Consider the following 23,572-nt stretch of genomic DNA (forward strand, 5'->3'; position numbering starts at 1 on the left):
GTTCCTGTCAGGAGATGCACACGTGGTAAGAGGGCTGCAGGTGGGGGAACAGATTTGAGGAGCATTAGGATGTAAAATTAGAAAACTGGAGATGGGAAAGATGAAGGGTGGTAAGCATGCTGCTTACGGTTAGAGGGGCTGTTGAGAAGGGATGATGGGCTCAGCCTTGAACACCTGGGGCACCCAAGTGGAGCTGCCAAGTTGGCAGCCAGAAAACAAAGCTGAAACTTAGGGAAGAGGTGGATACACTTCATTACTGGAATCGAAATAATGAAGTTTGAATCTGCAGTTGAGACTAATATGGGAGAGTATGGAGAGTGATAAATGAAAGGGATGGGGTTTCCAATACCTGGAACAGTGCCTGGCACATAGGACGTGGTGATGAATATGAACAAAAGTGGGAAGAATTCTGGGACAAACATTCAAGGATGGGCTGAGAAAGGGAAGCTGGTAAAGGTGTAAGGACCGGTCAGAGAGGGTGGAGAAGATTAAAGGTCATGTTTGGGAAGGAAGGGCTTCAGGACAGGGAGGAGGTTACACATAAAAGATGAGGACTAAACTCTGTTCTTGGGTGTAACAGTCGGGAGGTCACTGGTAGCCAAGGGGTATCTGCAGAGCGCAGAGAGTGGGGACGAGAGCGCAGGGTGAGGAGTGGAAGCAGCTGAGGCATCGGGAGAAATGTGACACAACTGCTCCATCCTGGAGCGCCGTGGTCTAGATCAAGGGTGACTGGAAGCCTTTAACTTTTCATCACACCCATAATTACTTGAAGAAAGATATCTAGGGACATCATACCCATTTACTGCTGTGATTTATTATCAAATTAAATCATGATTCATAAATAATAATAAATAAATAAAGAGCAAATTCTCCTTCAATTATGCCTTGTATTCCTGTAGGAAAGAAGCAATTTGTGGCTAAGTAACATCAGCCCAGCATTCAACACAATTTTTTAAAAAATAAATTTTATGTATGTATTTATTTATTTTTGGCTGCGTTGGGTCTTCGTTGCTGCACGCGGGCTTTCTCTAGTTGTGGCGAGCAGGGGCTACTCTTCTTTGCAGTGTGCGGGCTTCTTATTGCGGTGGCTTCTCTTGTTGTGGAGCACGGGCTCTAGGTGCGTGGGCTTCAGCAGTTGTGGCTCGCGGGCTTTAGAGCGCAGGCTCAGTAGTTGTGGCACACGGGCTCAGTTGCCTCGCGGCATGTGGGATCTTCCCGGACCAGGGCTCAAACCCGGGTCCCCTGCATTGGCAGGCAGATTCTTAAGCACTGCGCCACCAGGGAAGCCCTCAACACAATTTCTAAATTAACTCAGACATTTATTTAGTGCCTGTTATGTTTTTAGTCACTGGGCTAAACTGAACAGAAGTTACCAGTAGAAAGAGAGAAGCTGAAATTATGGGAGAGGGATGGCTGGACAGTGAGGTGCTGGGTAGGGCAAACAAGGCCCAAGGATGAAGGCACTGGCCATGCGCGTGAGCAGACACATCCTCTGATCAGGATGGTTGCGGAGGAAAAAGGCGTGTACGTGGGGCCAGGAGGGGGTTCCAGGGAGACCAGGTCTGATGGTCTTGCTGTTCTGGAAGAAGGAGGAGACATGGTCTTCTGCTGAAAAGGAAGTTGAGGATTATCCCGGCAGCTTCAATGAAGTGAGAAAGGTCTGGAACAGTTATTGAGGAGCGATAAGTTAAAGTAGCTGTTTGCACACACACCAGGCCTCTCGTTAAACTGCAAGTTCTCTGAGGGCGATGTGGCCCTTTTCTTCCCCCTTGGGCGCTTGACTCAACGGAGGAAGACCCAAAGGCATTTTGAAAGCTCCTACTCCATGATTTCATTCATTTTGAAAAATAATTATTGCTTCACAATTTTTTAAAGAGTTGGGTAGAAGTGAACTTCTAGGCCGTTTAAGCGATTTAACAAATGTATGCAATTAACTTTTTTCCTACACAACATGTAGTAGCTCTGACTTAAAAATCAGAATTCTCAAGAACAGGTGTGACATTAATTTTCTTAGAAAATAATTACTAAGTCAGGAGACCCTATCCAGTCAGTTCACCAAGATGTGTCAATCAAGGGCATACTTGTCAAAGTTCTGATAGTCCAAGTTCTATCCTCCAATGGCAGGGCAGGCTTCTCCTCACAGCTGGTTTCCCATTGGCTCTGAGATGTGGGCGGGGCCACCCATTCCTGCTGCTGCCACTAGCTCCACCCCACCCCATGCAAATGAAATCAAAGCTCTGGTGAACCCACGTGATTGGTCACGTGGTACGACACACTCGCCCCCACCCCCTCAAATGACATCATCACCCTCTCAAACTCTCACGAGAGTTTGCACAGATGCTGGTGAGAGGCTGGCAGGCCAGTCCACTGTGGCAGGAGGGGGGTCAGGGGAGGGAGCTTCAATACAGACCCCCATTCCCACTAGTGAGTCTCCAGTCCAGCTTAAGGCAGGGGCCCCTAGGGGCCTGTGGGGAGTGCCCAAGGGTCCCATACACACTCTTCCCCCATTGGCTGGCTGCACCGGCATGCAAATGAGGGCGCGCGTCACTTCCGGAGGCCAATCGAACGCCATTTTCTCTTTCTGGCCGAGCTGGGAGGAGGGGACGGGGTCGCGCGGGGTGGGCGCGCGCCGAGCCGGGGTCCCGCCGCGCGGGGCTGAGGCGGGCGGGCGCGGGGCCCCAGCGGGCGCGGCGAGAGCGGCGGGGGACGCGGCGGCGCTGCGGTCGCCCAGCGGTAGGTAACCCCAGCCCGCGCCGACGCCCCTGGCCCGGCCCGGCCCGCGAAGTCCCGGCGGCGGCCCCGCCCCATCCCGCCCACACCCCGCGGCCCGGGGCCGCCTTAGAATCCTGCGACGTTCTCCCGGCGCGGGGTTCGCCGCCAGAAGGACGCCCGTCGTTCCTCCGCGTCACGTGGGGGCCGGGGGTGGGGAGGGGGCGGGGATGGGGGTTCGGGGGGCGGGGCGGGGGGACGGGACCGGGGTGAGAGGGGTGCGCGGGGACTGGGCGGCGGCAGGGGAGGGCCGGGCGTGCGGAGGGCGGCGGGACGGGGACCCGGGGAACCGCCCGGAGCGAGTGCGGACGAGGGCGGAGCGGACGCGCGCTCACCCGGCCTGCCCTGTGGCGGGTGTCTCTCAGGAGGAGAGAAGAGCCCGTTAGCAAAGCCCAGTTCCTTCACCGCTGAGCGTTTGGTGTGAATATTGACCACATGCAGTTGTTGACATGAACGTTTTAACTTTTCATATGCCGTCGCTTACTGCGTTGACGTACAGTCTGTGTGCAGAATTTTTCCTCTCACTTGGCTTTGGAACGTCCAAACCTGTAACCACCAGTTCACCCTGTACACAGTTGCAAAATAATAAGTAATTAAATATTTAAAGTATTTTCTTTGAATTTGAATGGGAGGCTTGCCTGAATGCTCTTAAAACTCGTTCTAATTGAATGGAATGGGTAATGGCAGCCTCTTGAGACCTGAAGGACTCTTCTGTGTGGTGATTTACAATGCAGATGGGCAAGTGCGGGCAGCCACCAGCGGGTACCCAGGTCCCGCCAGATAGGTGGGGCGGGGAGTCAAGGTTGTGGGGAGCGTCTTGGGGAGAGGACCGCGTGAAAAGTGCGGCTTGTGGGAAGTGCGTGTTCATCTTTGGAAGTCAAGTAATGCGTGCGTGACTTATTTAGAGCTGAACGAACTTTGATATTCCGGTTGGAGATGCAGCTGTGTTGAGCCAGTGGTCTTTAGGCGTGCAAGTGACAGACCTGTGTGCAGGAAGGGAACTGGTGCCGGTCTGGAGGAGGGACCGGAGTGGGGGCGGAGATGCTCACTCGTCCGTCTGAGCAGTGGTGAGGACGTGAGAGCTGGATTTAGGGTTAGGAATTGAAAGTCGGTGACGGGAGGTGAAGGTGGAGTTGTTACAAGATTTTTAACTGCAGAGATCTGGGACACCTTTTTAACTTGAACCCAGGTTTGCGATATGCTTTTGGTGAATTTGTGGTTGAAGTCCCTTTGAGGGGTCACGCCCCAGCTTTCTGCCGTGGCCGCCACTCTGGATGTCACACACCTGTTAGGGCAGTGTGTTACAAGTGGGGAGACTGACTGAAAGGTGATGACTTGCTGAAGGCCACAAGTCTGAGACGGGGTCTTCCTGTGTTTGAACCCAGACCTTTGAATCTTGCTTTCATGCATTGTACAAATACTATGTGTTTTTTTAAAAAAAAATTTATTTATTTATTTATTTATGGCTGCGTTGGGTCTTCGTTGTTGCGCGCGGGCTTTTCTCTAGTTGCGGCGAGCCAGGGCTTCTCTTCCTTGCGGTGCGTGGGCTTCTCCTCACAGTGGCTTCTCTTGTTGCGGAGCACGGGCTCTAGGTGTGCGGGCTTCAGTAGTTGTGGCTCCCGGGCTTCAGTAGTTGTGGCGCACAGGCTTAGTTGCTCTGCGGCATGTGGGATCTTACCGGACCAGGGCTCGAACCCGTGTCCCCTGCACTGGCAGGCGGATTCTTATCCACCGCGCCCCCAGGGAAATCCCTGAATATTATGTGTTTTTAAAGTTACTTAAAAACAAAAAACAACAAACCTGTGTTCCAGTAGTTGGGACATTTCATTTAGATTTTTTGGAGTTAGATAATGGCAAACTCACAGTCTATGTTCTAGGTGCTTTTCTTGTATTAAACTGTTCTTCCTCAAAAGTACTTCTCAGAGTAGGTTGTGCAGTCCCTGTTTCACAGAAGGAACTGAGGCCCCAGGATTAAGTGACTTGTCAAAGATCACACAGCTAGTCAACTGTGGAGCTGATTTGAACTCAGGCAGTGCAGCTCCAGAATCTTTTGCTTGTGAGATGATTGTGTGGGGTTGCTTCTGAAGTGAAATCTTTTTAGAACTTAGATTTCGCAGGAACTCAAAAGAAAGTTCTGTGGCTTTAAAAAGTATTATTTATTACCTGAATGATTTTGTTTTTTGTAGTGTATTTTTTCAGTAATGGAATATTCTTAAATAATCATGATACTAAAAAGCAACAGAAGAAACCCTTTAAGTGCCTCTTTGGGAAGTAATATTTTCTTGTGCACATCAGCGCAGTTTTTGGTAGTTCCGTGTCTACCACACACTGTGAAATTAAAGGTAATTTACTGTGAACAGAGGTTGATTAGTGCAGCTGCATTAGCCTGCTGTTTCCTAATGGTGAAGATACAGATTTAACTGAGTACTAAGAATATATAGAGAACAGCATCAATAAAGGATCTATAGATATGGAAGCATTGAACAACTTCTTTCCTAGTTAATTAATCCACTAGGTCCTCTGTGTGGAATCTTGCATCTCTTAGAATGGAGAAGTAATGGTAAAAGTCAGCTTCTGTTCCCCAAAGTGATTGGCAACAGTAGACCAAGGATTTTGAAAGAATTGTTTTAAGGTTATGAAACTTCTGTGATTTACCTATGTTTTATTTTTTATTATCTTTACTTGGTTTCCCTAAAACAGCAAACTGCTGAAAAGGGGAAACTTTTTTTTTTGAAATTAAGAATGGATCTGTGTACTTGTTTTGGGAGGGGGCGGGCAAACGCAATAGCAATGATGAGGGAGTGGGGGCACTTACAGTTGATAATGAAAAGCTCCTATTCTCCAAATTCAAGAAGACAGACTTCCTTGGCCCTCCTCCCAAGCCTTGAACAAGTAACTGCAGAGCCCTTTAGAACTTGCCCAATCACTGGAAGCCTCTTTTCAGTGCCTTCCTCCTGAGGGTTGGCCCGTCAGTAGCAGCCTTGGGAACGGTCCTGTGAAAATTGGCCAATCCCTAAACTGCTTCTGAGAGTGCACCAATCTGTGCTCCTTGCTTCTCAAAACTGTGATAAGATCAGCACTTGCTATGTAAGGCCAGATTTCTTTGCAAGCAATAAATTTAGCTTTTTTGTTTTGGATATATGTGGATGGTGGTCTTAACCTTGGACAATCCTTTTTATCAGCTTTGGGGAAAGAAGAGCCCCAAAGGCTAGAGAGGATAGTGGGACTTTAAGGAGCAAATAACGGCAAGTCTGATAGAGTGAGTGGAAAGCATAAAGAAGGATTTTTGTTGAGGCTTGCTCTGGCCAAGGAAGCCAGTCTGGGCTTGAAAGTGACCTTGTGCTTAATATTTAGGAATATTAGGTTCTTGACAGCTCCTCTGTTAAATTATGCTTTTGAAGGCTAGAACCCAATTCAGTGAATTTTATTGTTAATAATTTTATTATTTTTAACTTTACTTCCTATGATTTTTATATCTCCCAGTTTTAAAATGCTAAATGATCCTTCAAGCTCACTTTCTACTGAGCCTGAGATATACTTTGCACATAGATAACTTGTCTGAAAAACGTGTCCATTCCAAATCAGGTTCTCAAATACTTCATGTTTCTTTCTTACCCACGGAAAGGTTCTCCCACCGTTAACCCTCCCTGCCCTGCTCATCTCTAGTTTTATTCCAGTCCGCCTTTTTGGTTTTACTTACCTTTTGCCCAGTATATTCAGACTTTTACTACCTTACCTCAGTCATTTTCTGATGCTGATCTATTCACTTGGAATGTCTTGGACTCCAACTCACCAACCCTCCACAGCCTTTCCATTTTGAACATCAGTGATAGGCCCAGATGTGCAAAGAAAACATGATTCCTGCCCGGAAGAAGTTCAGTCCAATAGGGGAAATAGGTATAGAAGTAGATAATTGCAACGTAGTGAGGTGAGTGCAGTGAAATAAGTATAAACTGGCCACTCTGGGAATTCCTCGGAGGGGCACCAAGCTTATCCTTGAGGGAGGAGGGGTTATAAGAGGGTATGGAAGTGGAATTGCAGACTTACAGAAATTGTTATTTAAAACCTTGGGAGATACTGCCAGTTGTCCTCTAAACATGTAGAAATTACAGTTTTTCTACTTATCCTCACTACCAGTGGATGTTATCAATCTTTAAGTTACTGTTTTGATAATAAAAAATTGGCATTCATTTTTTTACCTGGCATTTCTTTAACTCGAGTTTAACTGATTTTGTTTTATAGCTTGCGCATTAAAACCTGTTTTGAAATAGTTTCAGATTTATAGAAAGTTGCAAGTACAGTACAAAGAACTTCTTCCCCTGAATCATTTGAAACTAAGCTGACAAAAATGATGCCACTTTACCCCCAATATTGTCTGTTTCCTACAATAAGAACATTCTCGTATATCCAGAACACAACCATCAAAATCAGGAGATCAATTTATTACCATCTAATCCTCAGACTCCATTGAAGTTTTGCCAGTTGTTCCAATAACATCATTTATAGTAAAGAATCTAGTTAGAATTGCACATTGTATTTAGTTATCTTTAGTCTCTCTCAATCTGGAACAGTTCTTAGTTTTTCCTTCCATGATCTTTTTCTAAGTGTATAATTAGTTGATTTTTAGTAAATTTATAGAGTTGTGCAACCAACAACACAATCTAATATTAGAACATTTCCAGCACTCTCCCCAAAAACCTATCCATGTGCAGTTACTACCCGTTCCCACCCGCAGCTGACTGCTAATCTACCTTCTATCTCTGTAGATTTGTCTCTTCTGAACATTTCATGTAAATGGAATCAGACAGTATGAGGACTTTTGCATCTGGCTTCTTTCACTTAGCATCATATTTTTGAGATTCATTCATGTTGTAGCGTGCATCAGTACCTAGTTACCTTTATTGCCAGATAGTATTTTGTGGTATGGGTATGCCATATTTTGTTCATCCATTCACCATTTGGTGGACACTTGGATTGTTTCCACATTTTGGCTATTATGAATAGTGCTCCCTTGTATCATCTGGACACTTTTGAAGATTGCAGGTTAGGTATTTTGTACAGTGTCTCTTAACTGAATGTCTGCCAGACTTCTGTGAATTACACTTTCCCCTTTGGTTATTATCAAGTGTTTTGTGGGGAGATGCTTGGAAACCATGTAAAATATCCCATTCCTCACTATACTTTCAATTTATTAAATTGTTTATGTTACCATGGATTAAGTTTATATTCTAGTGGGTTATATTTTGGTTACTATTTCTGAATACCAAACCACCCCAAAACTTTGTAGAATGAAACATTTTATTAAAAAAACTCAGTAATTCTTTGGGTCAGGAGTTCAAGTGGGAGCAGGGAAGATGGCTTGTTTATATTCCACAGTGTCTGGGACCTCATCTGGGAAGACTCAAAGGCTTGGGGTGACTGGACAGCTGCAGGCTCTAGAGCATCTTCACTCTTGTGTCTGCTGGTTGATGTGGAAACTCTCCATGTGGGCTAGTTGAACTTCTTACAATGAGGAATCTAGATTCCAAGAGTAATGGTACCCAGAGGGCAGGCAAAAGCATGTGGCATTTTTATGGTCTACCTTTGGAATTCACATGGCATTACTTCTGCCGTACTTTATTGGTTGAGGTTGCCACAAAGTTCTGCCCAGGTTCAAAGGGTGGGAGCATAGATGCCCCTACTTTTTGGGAGGAGTGTCAAGGACATATTTTAAGGAAAGCATGTGGGATGGGAGATACTGTTACACTATCTTTGGAAAATTCAGTGCCACAGGTTAATCTGTTATTGTCATTACTTATTTGGTACCCACATTGTCCCATATTTGGCTTGTGGGAACTTTTTCAAGCTGACTTCTTTTGAGTCCTTTTGACATGTCTCACCATTCTTTGAGCAACTTCGTTATTTTCTGGCATAAGACATTCTAGGCTCATCTTGTCTTTAATGTGTTACAGCCCTAGAATCAGCCGTTTTTTCCAAGGAGCCCTGTTTCCTTTTAATGGAAAGTGGTATTTAGAAAGTAAGATTTGAGGGACTTCCCAGGTGGCACAGTGGTTAAGAATCTGCCTGCCAATGCAGGGGACACGGGTTCGAGCCCTGGTCTGGGAAGATCCCACATGCTGTGGAGCAGCTAAGCCCATGAGCCACAACTACTGAGCCTGCACTCTAGAGCCCATGAGCCACAACAGCTGAGCCCGTGTGCCAAAACTACTGAGTCCATGCCCTGCAACAAGAGAAGCCGCCGCAATGAGAAGCCTGTGTACCACAATGAAGACTAGCCCCCCTCTCTCCGCAACTAGAGAAAGCCTGCACGCAGCAACAAAGACCCCACGCAGCCAAAAATAAGTAAATAAATAAATAAAATTTAAAAAAAAAAGAAAAGTAAGATTTGGGCCCAAAGAGTGCTCACTGCTACTGGAGTGTGTAACTGCTTCCAGGCTCTCGCAGTGGACAAAGCTATACAGTGTACACAGACACATTAACAAATGTATTTATTTTTTAATCTATGTATGTGTTAAAAATAATGAGGTCACAGCTATACCCCTAATCATGGTCAAGTACCACAGGATTTATTTTAATTTTATGCTTTTTCAGGTATTTTAAAAACAGCTTTATGGAGATGTAATTTACATACCATACACTTCACCTTTAAAAAAAAAAATTATTTATTTATTTATTTGGCTCTGCCGGGTCTTAGTTGCGGCACGTGGGATCTTCATTGAGGCACGCGGGAGCTTTAGTTGCGGCATGCAGGATCTAGTTCCCTGACCGGGGATCGAACCCGGGCTCCCGGCATTGGGAGCGTGGAGTCTTAACCGCTGGACCACCAGGGAAGTCCCTAGTTCACCTATTTAAAGTGTGCTTACTAAGTGGCTTTTAGTAGGTTCGCAGAGCTGTGCATGCATCACCACAGTGGATTTTAGAATATTGTCATCATTCCAGAAGGAAGCCCTGTTGCCCTGAGCCATCACCTTCCAGTCCGCCTCAGCCTTAAGCAGCCAGTGTTCTCCTCTCTGTCTCTATGGATTTGTCTGCTCTGGGTACTTCGTGTACACTGAATCATATAATACGTGGTCCTTGGTGTCTGGCACCTTTCACTTAGCATAATGTTCCCTCACACAGGATCTTCGTTGAGGCATGTGGGATCTTTCGTTGAGGCACGAGGGCTTCTCTCTAGTTGTGGCACGTGGGCTCTCTAGTTGTGGTGTGGGCTCCAGAGCGCGGAGGCTCAGTAGTGGCGGTGCGTGGGCTTAGCTGCCCCACAGCATGTGGGATCTTATGCTTCCAATGCAGGGGACCCGCGTCCCCTGCATTGGAAGGTGGATTCTTAACCACTGGACCACCAGGGAAGTCCCAGTTCTTATGTGCTTAATGGCCATTTGTATATTGTCTTTATAGAAGTATCCATATCCTTTGCCCTCTCTGTTTATTTATTTATGGCTGCATTGGGTCTTCATTGCTGTGCGCGGGCTTTCTCTGGTTGTGGCGATCAGGGACTACTCTTTGTTGTGGTGCGCGGGCTTCTCGTTGTGGTGGCTTCTCTTGTTTCGGAGCACGGGCTCTAGGCGCACGGGCTTCAGTAGTTCTGGAGAGTGGGCTTCAGTGGTTGTGGCTCTCGGGGGCGCAGGCTCAGTAGTTGTGGCGCACGGGCTTAGTTGCTCTGCGGCTTGTGGGATCTTCCCAGACCAGGGATCGAACCCGTGTCCCCTGCATTGGCAGGCAGATTGTTAACCACTGTGCCACCAGGGAAGTCCCCTTTGCCCATTTTAAAGTTGGGTTATTTATTTGCCTTTTAATTATTGTTATAAGAGTTCTTTATGTATTCTGGATATAAGTTTCTTATCTGAAATAAGATTTACAAATATTTTCTCCCATTTTGTGGATTCTCTTTTCCCTTTTTTGATGGTTTCCTTCAAAGCAGATAGGTCTTTAAATTTGATGAAGTCCAGCTTATCTATTTTTTCTTTTGTTGCTAGTGCTTTTTGGTGTCATATCTAAGAATCCATTGCCATATCCAAGGTCATGAAGATTTATGCCTATGTTTTCTAATGAGAGTTTAAAAATTTTATGTGTGTGTATGTGTATATGCACTTATTACAGTTTTCTTCCCTTTTAAGGAAAATTTCAAAAATGTTTCAAATTCCTGTGGAGAATCTTGACAACATCAGGAAGGTACGGAAAAAGGTGAAAAGCATTCTTGTGGATATTGGGCTTGACAGCTGCAAGGAGTTGCTGAAGGTAAGAAGACAAGTAACAGATTAAGAGAAGACAGTAATATTGGAGATACTGGGGGTGGTGAGATTTGAACTGGGAGGTTTTGGAGAATGGGTAAGATGCCTCAAGATGGAAATTGCCGACTCTTGAAATGAGGCATGGGAATAGCATTCGTTTTTATTCATGTCTTTGACTTAAAGTGGACTACTTTAGGCTCTTCCAGTTTTTAACGTTACTTTTAGGAGGGACTGTTTATAGTCATTAGTTGCAACATATTTTTGTTTTTGATCTTTGAGGGGAATGTCTTGAATTATATAAGTTATTTTAGCAGAAGAAAACTAACTCAATTTTCCAATATTGTTAGAGTGATTGTCAAATGGGGATGCATACTTGTATGATAGGGCTGTTTGTTTTCTTCTGTTTTTTTCTGATTTGTGAATTTAACGCATGCAGTCTTACAAAAGTTTAAAAATTAAGGTCACAGTCACACACTTTATTGATAAATTATGTTCTCGTATAATTTTATCTTTTCTTATAACTTGAGAATGTATGGCCGGCATAAAGAAATAAAAATTGTTAAATAAAGCTTTCTTTGTAGCTTTATAGCCACTTATAATTCTATGCATGTTTAATTCATAGCTATTGAAATAGGGACCGTGTCTGCTTTGAATTTTTCAGACTTGTGAAGAATTCAATTCAAGGTGTTATTGGCCTGGGAAGAGTTCAGTTTCTTAATTTTCAAAACTCAGACTTTGAACCAGATTGACTTTTATTTATAAAAAGGTGTTCAGGTGTTCTGGTGCTGAAAGACCAATACTTACCAGGATTCTCATTAATGGTCAGAATTGATTTTTGCTCTAAAGTAAAATTTCTGAAAGAAAGACCTCAAATAGTTATCTTCACACATTACCGCCCCAGAGAGATATTCCCCCTAAAATGCTGCCCTTTTCACTTTATCTTACCTGCTCTGTTTTTCTTCAGAGCTCCTGCAGTACCTGATGTTATTTGTTTATCTGTATCCCTCACTTGAATGTAAGAAGGCATGGACCACATTGTTTTGTTACCCACTCTGTTACCTGTACATGCTTAACATATATATATATTTTTTAACGAATATTTTTCAAATGAATGAATGAAAGTAAAACCCAAGTAGAGAAGTACTTTTAATAACAGACTGTGCCTGAAAGTTTATTTGGAAATAAAAGGTTGGGGGAGACACTGAATTGGAAACTCTTAGACACTGTTGTTCAAGAACAGTCTTAAAGGGAGAGCACTGCCAGTGTTCTTGCAGCTCTGTCTGTAAGTCATATTTTATGCATGAGGAAGAAAGCAAGATAATTTTTTGGAGACAGGTTTGAGAAGGTAGACAGTGGACACATAGTCCATTAATAATAGATAAGTATGTGAGTTTAAGTAATATTTGCAGAGAATATAAAAATAACAAGCTAAGAGCACGATATGTATAGACTGAGGAAATTTCAAATGATAATGTATGAGAAAATTTTTGGAATGGTGCCTGGCACGTGGTAGATGCTCAAAAAATATACCCTGAAGGTATAGCAGTGCCTTCAGTAACAGACTGAAACTCTTTTTGGAATATTAGGGGGATAAAGGCATGGCTTTCTTTTTAGTCCTGGCTAGTAGCTAATGGTGTGACCTTGGGCAAGTCTCTTACTCTTTGGGCCTCAGTGTCCTCATTCTAAATGTAGAGAATTAGTCAGGATACTTACCCTTGAAGGGGGTTGACGGTCTAGCAGGAGCTGAGACAAACTTGAAACAATCAGTGAGAAACAGAAAGATCACTTCTAGCTGAGGAGGCTAGAACAGCCTTTATGGAGGAGATGAGATTTGAACTGTTTTTTGTTTGTTTTTATTTGTGTATTTATTTATTTATTTTTGGGCGTGCCGCACGGCATGAGGGATATTAATTCCTCAGCCAGAGATAGAACCCGTGCCCCCTGCAATAGAAGCACGGAGTCTTAACCACTGGACCACCAGGGAAGTCCCCGTGTTTTTAAAGATAGGGTAGGATTCTCCAGTGGAATTAGAAAGAGTATTTCAGGAACATGGAATTTAGAATCACAACCCAGTTGATTAACCCCCATCAAACTAGGCTAAGTGAATTCAGTTTTTAAAAAAACTGTTCTATTTGGAAATAATAATTCAAACTTACAGAATAGTTACAAGAATAAAAATAGTACAGGGAACACTCATTACCCTTTACCCAGACTTACCAGTTGTTAACATTTTCTCCCATTTGCTTTAATATTTGCACACTCTTGCTTGTGCTGTGTGTGTGTGGTATTTTTCCCTGAGCCACTTAAGTAGGTTGCTTATCTCATGACCCTTATTACCTAGATACTTAAAGTGTGTGTTTTCTAAGAATAAGATTAGTCTCTTATATTGCCACCGGATGGTTATGAACTTAGGTAAATTTATCATTGATATGACATTTTTGTCTGATCATTTATAGCATTTTTCCCCCTGTCAGTGGTGGACCCAATCTAGGGTCAGGTATTGCCTTTGGTTGTCATCTCTCTTTAGTCTCCTTTAATGTGAATTTACTTTTTAAATGGAATTTTGTTACAGAATTAGTTTTATTTTTAGGTAAAATGCCAGTAACAACTAAAATTTTTCATCCTGGAGTCCTTTGTTTTTGACATGGCGTAAAACTGGACATTCCTCACTTACTTGCTTCCTCAGTCAGCCTAAGAATTGTTTACTCATCTGAATTTGTTCAGGACTGTTTACTTTTTCTTTCCAAGACTATAGTGACACAGAAACGTACATACTTCACAAGAGAAAAGTAAGAGATTTGAATGGCGTACCAGAATTGTTAGTTAATTAACTGTTGGGTTAAATTTTACTAATTCTTTTGGGGGAAAATTTTTGTTTTATTAATTTGTAGTTGGTCCTATATTTTGCAAAATTTTTGAAAATTCAAGCAATGTAGAAGTTCATTATAGAAAAATTAGAAAATATACACAGAAACTTAGAGGAAAAAAATGACTCACTTGTAAACCGTTACCCCAGAATCTCCATGGTAAACACTGTTATATCTTTCCAGATTTTTAGAAACAGAACATGATCTAACTATATAAAATACTGTACTAGTAGCTTTGTTCTTACTTTTCACTGAATCTCATATGAAGAACTTCTTTCCATGTCAAAAGCATTTATTCTTAATCCATTGTATTATTTAGAGTCTCTTGGTCTCAAGCAACGAAAACCAATATCGACCAAGTTAAGCAAGAGGGAATTTATCTGAAGTCTGGGCGCTTACGGAGAGTCAGCCCTGGGAACACCTGCCCATGTGGTCCTTTCCGTTTCCTTAGCTAGCATTTCAGATTTCATAGTGAGAAATCACTCTGCCTCCTCTGATTTCCAAGGTGTATACGACTCCACTTATCCTAAGAGTTAGGCCCTCAAATCATAGGCTGTACAGTTCTTGTCAAAAGCCTGGCTGAGAAAAGTGAATCTAAGGGGAAATAGGCTCTTCCAAGAACCTTATCTCCTTTTCTAAAAATAGATCTAAACCCTGCTACTCCTTAGAGTATCTTGAGGAGTTTTTTTAAAAAGTTAACATTTGGGGGCTTCGCTTGTGGTGCAGTGGTTGAGACTCTGCCTGCCGATGCAGGGGACATGGGTTCGAGCCGTGGTCCACCAAGATCTCACATGCTGCGGAGCAACTAAGCCCGTGCTCCACAATGACTGAGCCTGCGCTCTAGAATCCGGGAGCCACAACTACTGAGCCCGCATGCCACAACTACTGAAGTCCGCGTGCCTAGAGCCTCTGCTCCACAACAAGAGGAGCCACCGCAATGAGAAGCCCGCGCACCGCAACGAAGAGTAGCCCCTGCTCACTGCAACTAGAGAAAGCCCACGCGCAGCAATGAAGACCCAGTGCAGCCAAAAATAAATAAATAAAATAAATAAAAATTTAAAAAATATAATAAAATAAATTAGATCAAGATATTAAAAAAAAAGTTAACATTTGATCAGTTAAATTAAAGGCTAGCTACATAATTTGGAGGGCAGTGTGCAAAATGAAAATGTGGGGCCATGGACAGGCCCCACAGGCGCGCTGTCCCAACCCACAGCAGATGGGTGACTCCCAAGAGATTGCGACTTCTGTGCCAGGATGCTTCTGTTACCTGGATCCAGGGTGGGCTCAGGGCCCCAAGTTATCTGCCAGACACCTTGATGCAGCCAGTCCAGGGCTGGGCCAGTTACCACCTTCCTCCTCCTCTCCCCGAGGCTGTGCCTGGCTCTCACAGGGCGACTGGGGAATGTGGACCTCTTGACAACTTGGTTATTGCCCCAGGTGGTGGACAAGAGTCTAGGAGTGGTTGCAGGGTGAGGGGAGTTTGGAGGGGTGTGGAGACCGAGAGCAGGGACAGAATCTGTCCCAGGACAGTGGAGGTAGGACCACGCGTGAGCTGATGCTTCAGGCCCCTGACACATGCTCCATGGTCCTATCAGACTTCACTTTGTAAAACAAATTCAAAGATGAAATTATTAACGCTTTCAAAATGCTGACAACAGGGATTATACCCCAGCACTGGCCTGTCTGAGCACAGGGCTCTGTGCAACTGCATTGGTTGTTTCAAAAACTTTCCCAGTTCTTTATTTTCTTAATTTAGTTTAAAAAAAAGTTAGTTATTTAACCTCATGTTGAAAATATTATTTCAGTATGTAATCAGTATAAAATAAGTAATGAAATATTTTAACCTCTTTTTTCTCTTAAATCTTCCAAGTGTATGTAGAATTTTTTTATTATATTATGGTAAGATATATATAACATAAAATTTGCCATTTTAGCCTTGTCTTTGGGCCACGCTGCATGGCTTGTGGGATGTTAGTTCCCTGACCAGGGATTGAACCTGGGCCCCGGCAGTGAAAGCTCCCAGTCCTAACCACTGGACCACCAAGGAATTCCTCATTTTAGCTATTTTTAAGTGTACAGTTCAGTAGCATTAATTATATTCACACTGTTTTGCAACTAGATTTTCATCATCTCAAACAGAAACTCAGTAACCTTTAAGTCGTAACTCCCCATGCCCCACCCTAGCCTCTGATAACCTCTAATCTACTTTATGTCTCTATAGATTTGCCTATTAAAAATATTTCATGTGAGTGGAATCATGCAGTATTGGTCCTTTTGTGACTGGCTTATTTCACTAGCTTAATGTTTTCAAAGTTCATCTATGTGTGGCATGTGTCAAAATCTTAACTCCTTTTTATGGCTAAGTAATATTCCATTATGTAAACATATACCACATTTTATCAGTTCATCTGTTGATAGACACTTAGGTTGATTCCATCTTTTGGCAGTTGTGAATAATGCTGCGGTGAACTTTGGCTCACAGGTATCTGTTTGAGTCCCTGTTTTCAGTTTTAGGGTATATACCTCAGAGAATTGCTGGGTCATGTAATAATTGTTTAGCTTTTTGAGGAACCACCTAACTGTTTCCACAGTGGCTGCACCTTTTTCAGTTCCCACCAGCCATGCATGAGGGGTCCAGTTTACCCACAGCCTTGCTAACATTTGTTCTCTCTTTCAGTCTCTCCATCCCTTGCCATTGTGGCCACTAATGATGTTGAGCATCTTTTCATGTGCTTATTGTACTTTTGTGTATCTTTGGAGATGAGTATTCAACTCTTTTGCCCATTTTTAAATTGGATTGTTTGTCTTTTTGTTGTTGAGTTGTAGTTTTTTATGTATTCTGGATATTAAACCGTTATTAGATATGTTTTGTAGATATTTTCTCCCATTCTTTTTACTTTCTTGATAATATCTTTTGATGCACAAAAGTTTTAAATTTTGATGAGGTCCAATTTATTTTTGTGTTTGCAATGCTTTCTATGTAGTATCTAAGAATCCATTGCCAAATTCAAGTCAAGAAGATTTTCTCCTATGTTTTTTTCTAAGAATTTTATGGTTGTAGTTCTTTCTGTTTAGGTGTTGATCTGTTTTGAATTAATTTTGTATATGGTGTGATATAGGGGTCTAACTTTATTCTTTTGCATGTGGAAATCCAGTTGTCCCAGTGCCATTTATTTGACTAATTTTTCCCACATTGAATGGACTTGGCAGCCTTGTAGAAAATGATTTGGCCATAGATGCATGGATTTATTTCTGAACTCTCAATTCTAGTCCATTAATCTATATGTCTATCCTTATGTTAGTATTACACTGTTTTGATTACCGTAGTTTTGTGATAAGTTTTGAAATTGGGAAGTGTAAGCTCTCCAACTTTGTTCTTTTTTTTGTTTTTTTTTAACATCTTTATTGGAGTATAATTGCTTTATAATGGTGTGTTAGTTCCTGCTGTATAACAAAGTAAATCAGCTATACATATACGGATATCCCCATTTCTCCTCCCTTTTGCGTCTCCCTCCCACCCTCCCTATCCCACCCCTCTAGGTGGTCACAAAGCACCGAGCTGATCTCCCTGTGCTATGCGGCTGCTTCCCACTAGCTATCTGTTTTACATTTGGTAGTGTATATATGTCCATGCCACTCTTCTCCCTTTGTCCCAGCTTACCCTTCTCCCTCCTGTGTCCTCAAGTCCATTCTCTACATCTGCGTCTTTATTCCCGTCCTGCCACTAGGTTCTTCAGATCTTTTTTTTTTTTTTAAGATTCCATATATATGTGTTAGCATACGGTATTTGTTTTTCTCTTTCTGACTTCCTTCACTCTGTATGACAGACTCTAGGTCCATCCACTTCACTACAAATAACTCAATTTCGTTTCTTTTTATGGCAGAGTAATATTCCATTGTATGTATGTGCCACATCTTCTTTATCCATTCATCTGTCGATGGACACTTAGGTTGCTTCCATGTCCTGGCTGTTGTAAATAGTACTGCAATGAACATTGTGGTACATGACTCTTTTTGAAGTATGGTTTTCTCAGGGTATATGCCCAGTAGTGGGATTGCTGGGTCATATGGTAGTTCTATTTTTAGTTTTTTAAGGAACCTTCATACTGTTCTCCATAGTGGCTATATCAATTTACATTCCCACCAACACTGCAAGAGGGTTCCCTTTTCTCCACACCCTCTCCAGCATTTATTGTTTGTCGATCTTTTGATGATGGCCATTCTGACCCGTGTGAGATGATATCTCATTGTAGTTTTGATTTGCATTTCTCTAATGATTAGTGATGTTGAGCATCCTTTCATGTGTTTGTTGGCAATCTGTATATCTTCTTTGGAGAAATGTCTATTTACGTCTTCTGCCCATGTTGGGATTGGGTTGTTTGTTTTTTTGATATTGATGTGCATGAGTTGCTTGTATATTTTGGAGATTAGTCTTTTGTCAGTTGCTTCGTTGGCAAATATTTTCTCCCATTCTGAGGGTTGTCTTTTCGTCTTGTTTCATTTAAGGATTGACATTTCCATTTCTGCAAAGGTTTCCTTTGCTGTGCAAAAGCTTTTAAGTTTCATTAGGTCCCATTTGTTTATTTTTGTTTTTATTTCCCTTTCTCTAGGAGGTGGGTCAAAAAGGATCTTGCTGTGATTTATGTCATAGAGTGTTCTGTCTATGTTTTCCTCTAAGAGTTTTATAGTGTCTGGCTTTATATTTAGGTCTTTAATCCATTTTGAGTTTATTTTTGTGTATGGTGTTAGGGAGTGTTCTAATTTCATTCTTTTATATGTAGCTGTCCAGTTTTTCCAGCACCACTTATTGAAGAGGCTGTCTTTTCTCCATTGTATATTCTTGCCTCCTTTATCAAAGATAAGGTGACCATGTGTGCGTGGGTTTATCTCTGGGCTTTCTATCCTGTTCCATTGATCTGTAGTTCTGTTTTTGTGCCAGTACCTTACTGTCTTGATTACTGTAGCTTTGTAGTATAGTCTGAAGTCAGGGAGCCTGATTCTTCCAGCCCTGTTTTTCTTTCTCAAGATTGCTTTGGCTATTTGGGGTCTTCTGTGTTTCCATACCAATTGTGAAATTTTTTGTTGTAGTTCTGTGAAAAATGCCATTGGTAGTTTGATAGGGATTGCACTGAATCTGTATATTGCTTTGGGTAGTATAGTCATTTTCACAATGTTGATTCTTCCAATCCAAGAACATGGTATATCTCTCCATCTGTTTGTATCATCTTTAATTTCTTTTATCAGTGTCTTACAGTTTTCTGCATACTGGTCTTTTGTCTCCTTAGGTAGGTTTATTTCTAGGTATTTTATTCTTTTTGTTGCAATGGTAAATGGGAGTGTTTCCTTAATTTCTCTTTCAGATTTTTCATCATTATTGTATAGGAGTGCAAGAGATTTCTGTGCATTAATTTTGTATCCTGCTGCTTTACCAAATTCATTGGTTAGCTCTAGTAGTTTTCTGGTAGCATCTTTAGGACTCTCTATGTATACTGTCATGTCATCTGCCAACAGTGACAGTTTTACTTCTTCTTTTCCTATTTGGATTCCTTTTATTTCTTTTTCTTCTCTGATTGCTGTGGCTAAAACTTCCAAAACTATGTTGTTGTTTTCTTTCTTTCCCCCAATATTTTATAGGCCGTTAGGGGCCCTTTTCAATTCCATATGAATTTAAGGATTGACATTTCCATTTCTGCAAGAGACTGTTGGAATTTTGATTGGGATTATATTGTAGATCATGTTGGATAGTATTGACATCTTAGCAATATTCCTACCCATCAGCAAAGGATGTCTTTCTATTAATTTAGGTCTTTAATGTCTTTCAATAATGTTTTGTAGATTTCAGTGTACAAGACTTCCACCTCCTTGGTTAAATTTATACCTACGCATTTTATTATTTTAGATGGTATTGTAAATGATGGTATGTAGATGGTATTGTTATCTTAATTTCCTTTTCAGATTTTTCTTTATAGGTGTATAGAAACACAACTAACTTCTGTATGCTGATTTTGTACCCTGCAGTTTTACTGAATTTATCATTACCTCTGGTAGCTTACTGTGGATTCTTAGGTGTTTTCTATATATATAGAATCATATCATCTGTGAATAGAAATAGTTTTACTGCTTCCCTTTAAATGTGGATACCTTTTATTTGTTTTTCTTGCCTAATAGCTCTGGCTGGGACTCCAGTAGGATATTGAATAGTAGTGGTGAAAGCAGGCATCCTTGTCTTGTTCCCATTCTTAGGGGGAAAGCTTTCAGTGTTTCACCATTGAATATTATGGCTTTCATCAATGTCCTTTATCCTGTTGAGAAAGTTCTATTCTAGTTTTCTGGGTGTTTTTTTTAATCATGAAAGGGTGTAGGATTTTGTCAGATGCTTTCTCTGTCAGTTGAGGTGATTGTGTGGGTTTTTTTCTTTCATTGTATTAACTTTGGTATATTACACTGATAGATTTCCTTATGCTGAGTCCCCCTTGCATTCCTGGTATAAATCCCACTTGGTCATAGTGTATAATCTTTAATATACTGTAGGGTCTTGTTTGCTAGTATTCTGTTAGGAGTTTTCATTTTCATTCATAAGGAATATTTGTCTGTAATTTTCTTTTCTTGTGATGTCTTTATTTGGCTCTGGCATTAGGGTAATGCTGGCCACATAAAATAAGTTAGGAAGTGTTACCTCCTCTTCTGTTTTGGGGAGAAGAGTTTGACAGGAACTGGTGTTAATTCTTCTTTAAATGTTTGGTAGAATTCATCAGTGAAACCATCTCGTCCTGGACTTTGCTTTGCTTTGGTGTTTTTCATTAGTGTTTCAATCTCTACTTGTTACAGGTCTGTTGAAATTTTCTATTTCTTTAATCAGTTTGGGTAATTACTGTGTTTCTAAGAGTTTGTTTCATTTAGTTTATCTATTTTGTTTGTATATAGTTGTTGCTAGTATTCTCCTCTAATCCTCGTATTTCCGTAAGGTCAGTGTAAGTCCCCATTTTCATTTCTGATTTTACTTATTTTTATTTTCTCTCTCTTTTCTGTCAGTCTAGCTAAACATGTATTATTTATTTATTTATTTATTTGCTTACTTACTTTTGGCTGCATTGGGTCTTCATTGCTGCACGTGGGCTTTCTCTAGTTGCAGTGAGCGGGGGTGGGGGCTACTCTTCGTTGCAGTGCGGTGGCTTCTTGTTGTGGAGCATGGGCTCTACAGTGCAGGCTCAGTAGTTGTGGCGCACGGGCTTAGTTGCTCTGTGGCATGTGGGATCTTCTCGGACCAGGGCTCGAACCTGTGTCTCCTGCATTGGCAGGCGGATTCTTAACCACTGGGCCACCAGGGAAGTCCCAACATTTGTAAATTTTGTTGATCTTTTCAAAGAAACAACTTTTGGTTTCTTTGATTCTCTCTTTTATTTATCTTTGCTGAGTTCCCAGGTCATTTTAATTTTGATATGCAGCCAGGAAGCTGTTCAGTTGTGAACACCAGGAAGCTGAGAATTAAATCACATGAGTTTTCCCTGAATTACATTTTAATGCTGTAAAATAGTCATGTGAAACTTTCTTCTGCACTTGCCCTTAGTATGTTTTCGATTACCTTCGTTATTTTACTCAGGTTTCCCCGTGTAAAACCCTAAAAGAAGTTTTTTTTCAGAACTCTGGATCCACATCAGGGATCGGTCCTGACCATGCTTTTCGTTGCTTGGTCAGCCTCGTTAGGCAGGCCCATCCCTTGAATCTCATTAAAATGTAGAGGAAACTAGTACTGGGTTGCTTGATTAAAAGAAAAAAAAGAACACAAATGTAATCAGTGGGGAAGTGGAAGAGACGTTGGATGTTCTTTCTGTGTATGATGTATGTGTTGCTTAGAGGAGAGATTTCTAATGTATGATGTGGACCCTTGAGGAATCATGACGTTATTAGGGAGTTACTACAGTTTCTCTGGTGGCTGCAAATTCAAATGAAGCATTGTCTGAGAATTGAAAGTAATCTCTCCCATTAAATTACTGTTATATATCAAATGTTCATAGATACTGAGGTGATTAATATTATCCAAATTTATTTAAAAGTCCAAATTTATTTAAAAGTATTACTCTTCCTGTCAGCTTTTGTCATCCTCTGTTTTCTCAATTAACAGCTACCCGAGATACAAATACTGTCACATGGAGGCCAGAAACCTTTAAAGAAGCGGTAGGGAAAAAGGGGGTCAAAAAAAGAAGGTCCCTAGGTTAGAGTTTCAAAGTATCTCTCAGATTTATTGAGGGAGGATGAGATAGAAGGAATTAATGTTGACTGTCTAGTAGAAATTTGGATCCATGGTCATTTTCGCCTTTTTGTCGCCTAGTGGGTTATTACCTTGTGAGCCTTTTTTTCCTACCAGTCTTCTGTTGCATCCTGTCTACTCTGAGGCTCTTCCTGGAGGTACCATTCTCCCCCCGTAGAAGCCCCAAGGGTCTGCCTTTGGTGCAAAGGCTTGACTACTCTTGCTCTTGCTTCTCCCTGCACTGCACCACGTTCCTTTCTGTGCTGTTCTGCTCGGGGCTGCCACTTCTGAGGCAGCTCGTGCACTTAACTTCTGTGCGTCAAGTTACAGATTAGATGAGAACATTTCAACCAATGTTTACAAATTTGGGGTTGCTGCATCTAAATTAGGGAAGCTTAAACAAAAAGGGTGCACTGAACCCACCCCATGTCAATCTTCTGAGACCTATATATGTATAAACAGATTTTTAAAAATGTGTTAACCTATGTTTCTACATCTTATGTACAAAAATATATTGAAATATTCTTAATCCATTTATTTCCTAATAATTGTTTTTTTTCTTACTAGCTCTTTTTTTCCTGCATCTGACAATGGAAAGCACTCTTTCCTTTAAACTCTTCTCATCGCCTGTGATAGAACATTACTGCTTCCCTCTTCCTTTTCCAGTGTTTTCTTATGAAAAATTTAAGCCTACAGAAATACTGAAAGGGTTGTACTGTGAAAACCCATGTACCTACCACGTAAAGTCTACAAAATTAACATGAATATATATCTATACTCATCATTTTATCTCATTTTTTGATGTATTTCAAAGAAAGTTGCAGGCATTGATAAATTTGCTGTTTTTGTATTTGAAGTGAGACTTTCGTAGACAGCATATAATTGGATCGTGGTTTTTAACCCAGTCTGACATTCTCTACCTCTTATTTGAGTGTTTAGACCAGAGGTAGGCAAACTGTGGCCCATGGGCCACATCTGGCTTGCTGCCCATTTTACAAATAAAGTTTCTTGGAATACAGCCACGCTTATTAGTGTTTACGTATTGTCTATGGCTGCTTTTGTGCACAGTGGTGGGATTGAGTAGTTGTATCAAACAGAGACTGCGTGGCTGTCAAAGCCTTAAATATTTATCATCTGACTCTTTACAGAAACAGTTTACCAACCCCTGTTATTTAATGTGATTGTTGACATGATTGGGTTTAAATTTCCCATCTCCCTGTTTGTTTTTACCTATCTCATCTGTTCTTTGTTCTTTTTATTCTTTTTCTGCTTTCGTTTGGATGAATATTTTTATGATTCCATATTATCTCCATTTCTGGCTTATTAGCTATACTTTGTGGGTACCTTCCTCATATAATACTGCTTCACATACTGTATAGAACCTTACAGCAGCATGCTTTCATTTCCCCTTCCAGCCTTTGTGCTATTGTTGTCATATATTTTACCTCTATATATGT

General features: G+C 41.5%; 1 protein-coding gene across 3 annotated transcripts in view; it reads left to right on the forward strand.

The window, feature by feature from the left end:
* The first annotated feature begins 2,623 nt into the window (after positions 1 to 2,623).
* ADNP2 (ADNP homeobox 2) overlaps positions 2,624 to 23,572 on the forward strand; it is a 40,796-nt gene continuing 19,847 nt past the window's right edge. For all 3 annotated transcript variants that reach the window (XR_005022609.1, XR_005022610.1, XM_036874674.1), the window contains exons 1-2: positions 2,624 to 2,733; positions 10,884 to 11,004. Coding sequence is in view for 1 of the 3 variants with exons in the window: in XM_036874674.1 (XP_036730569.1) it covers positions 10,897 to 11,004 (108 nt within the window). In the remaining 2 variants the exon portion in view is untranslated. The remainder of the gene's footprint in view (positions 2,734 to 10,883; positions 11,005 to 23,572) is intronic.

The sequence above is a fragment of the Balaenoptera musculus genome, chromosome 14 (assembly GCF_009873245.2).
Source record: "Balaenoptera musculus isolate JJ_BM4_2016_0621 chromosome 14, mBalMus1.pri.v3, whole genome shotgun sequence".
Taxonomy (NCBI): domain Eukaryota; kingdom Metazoa; phylum Chordata; class Mammalia; order Artiodactyla; family Balaenopteridae; genus Balaenoptera; species Balaenoptera musculus.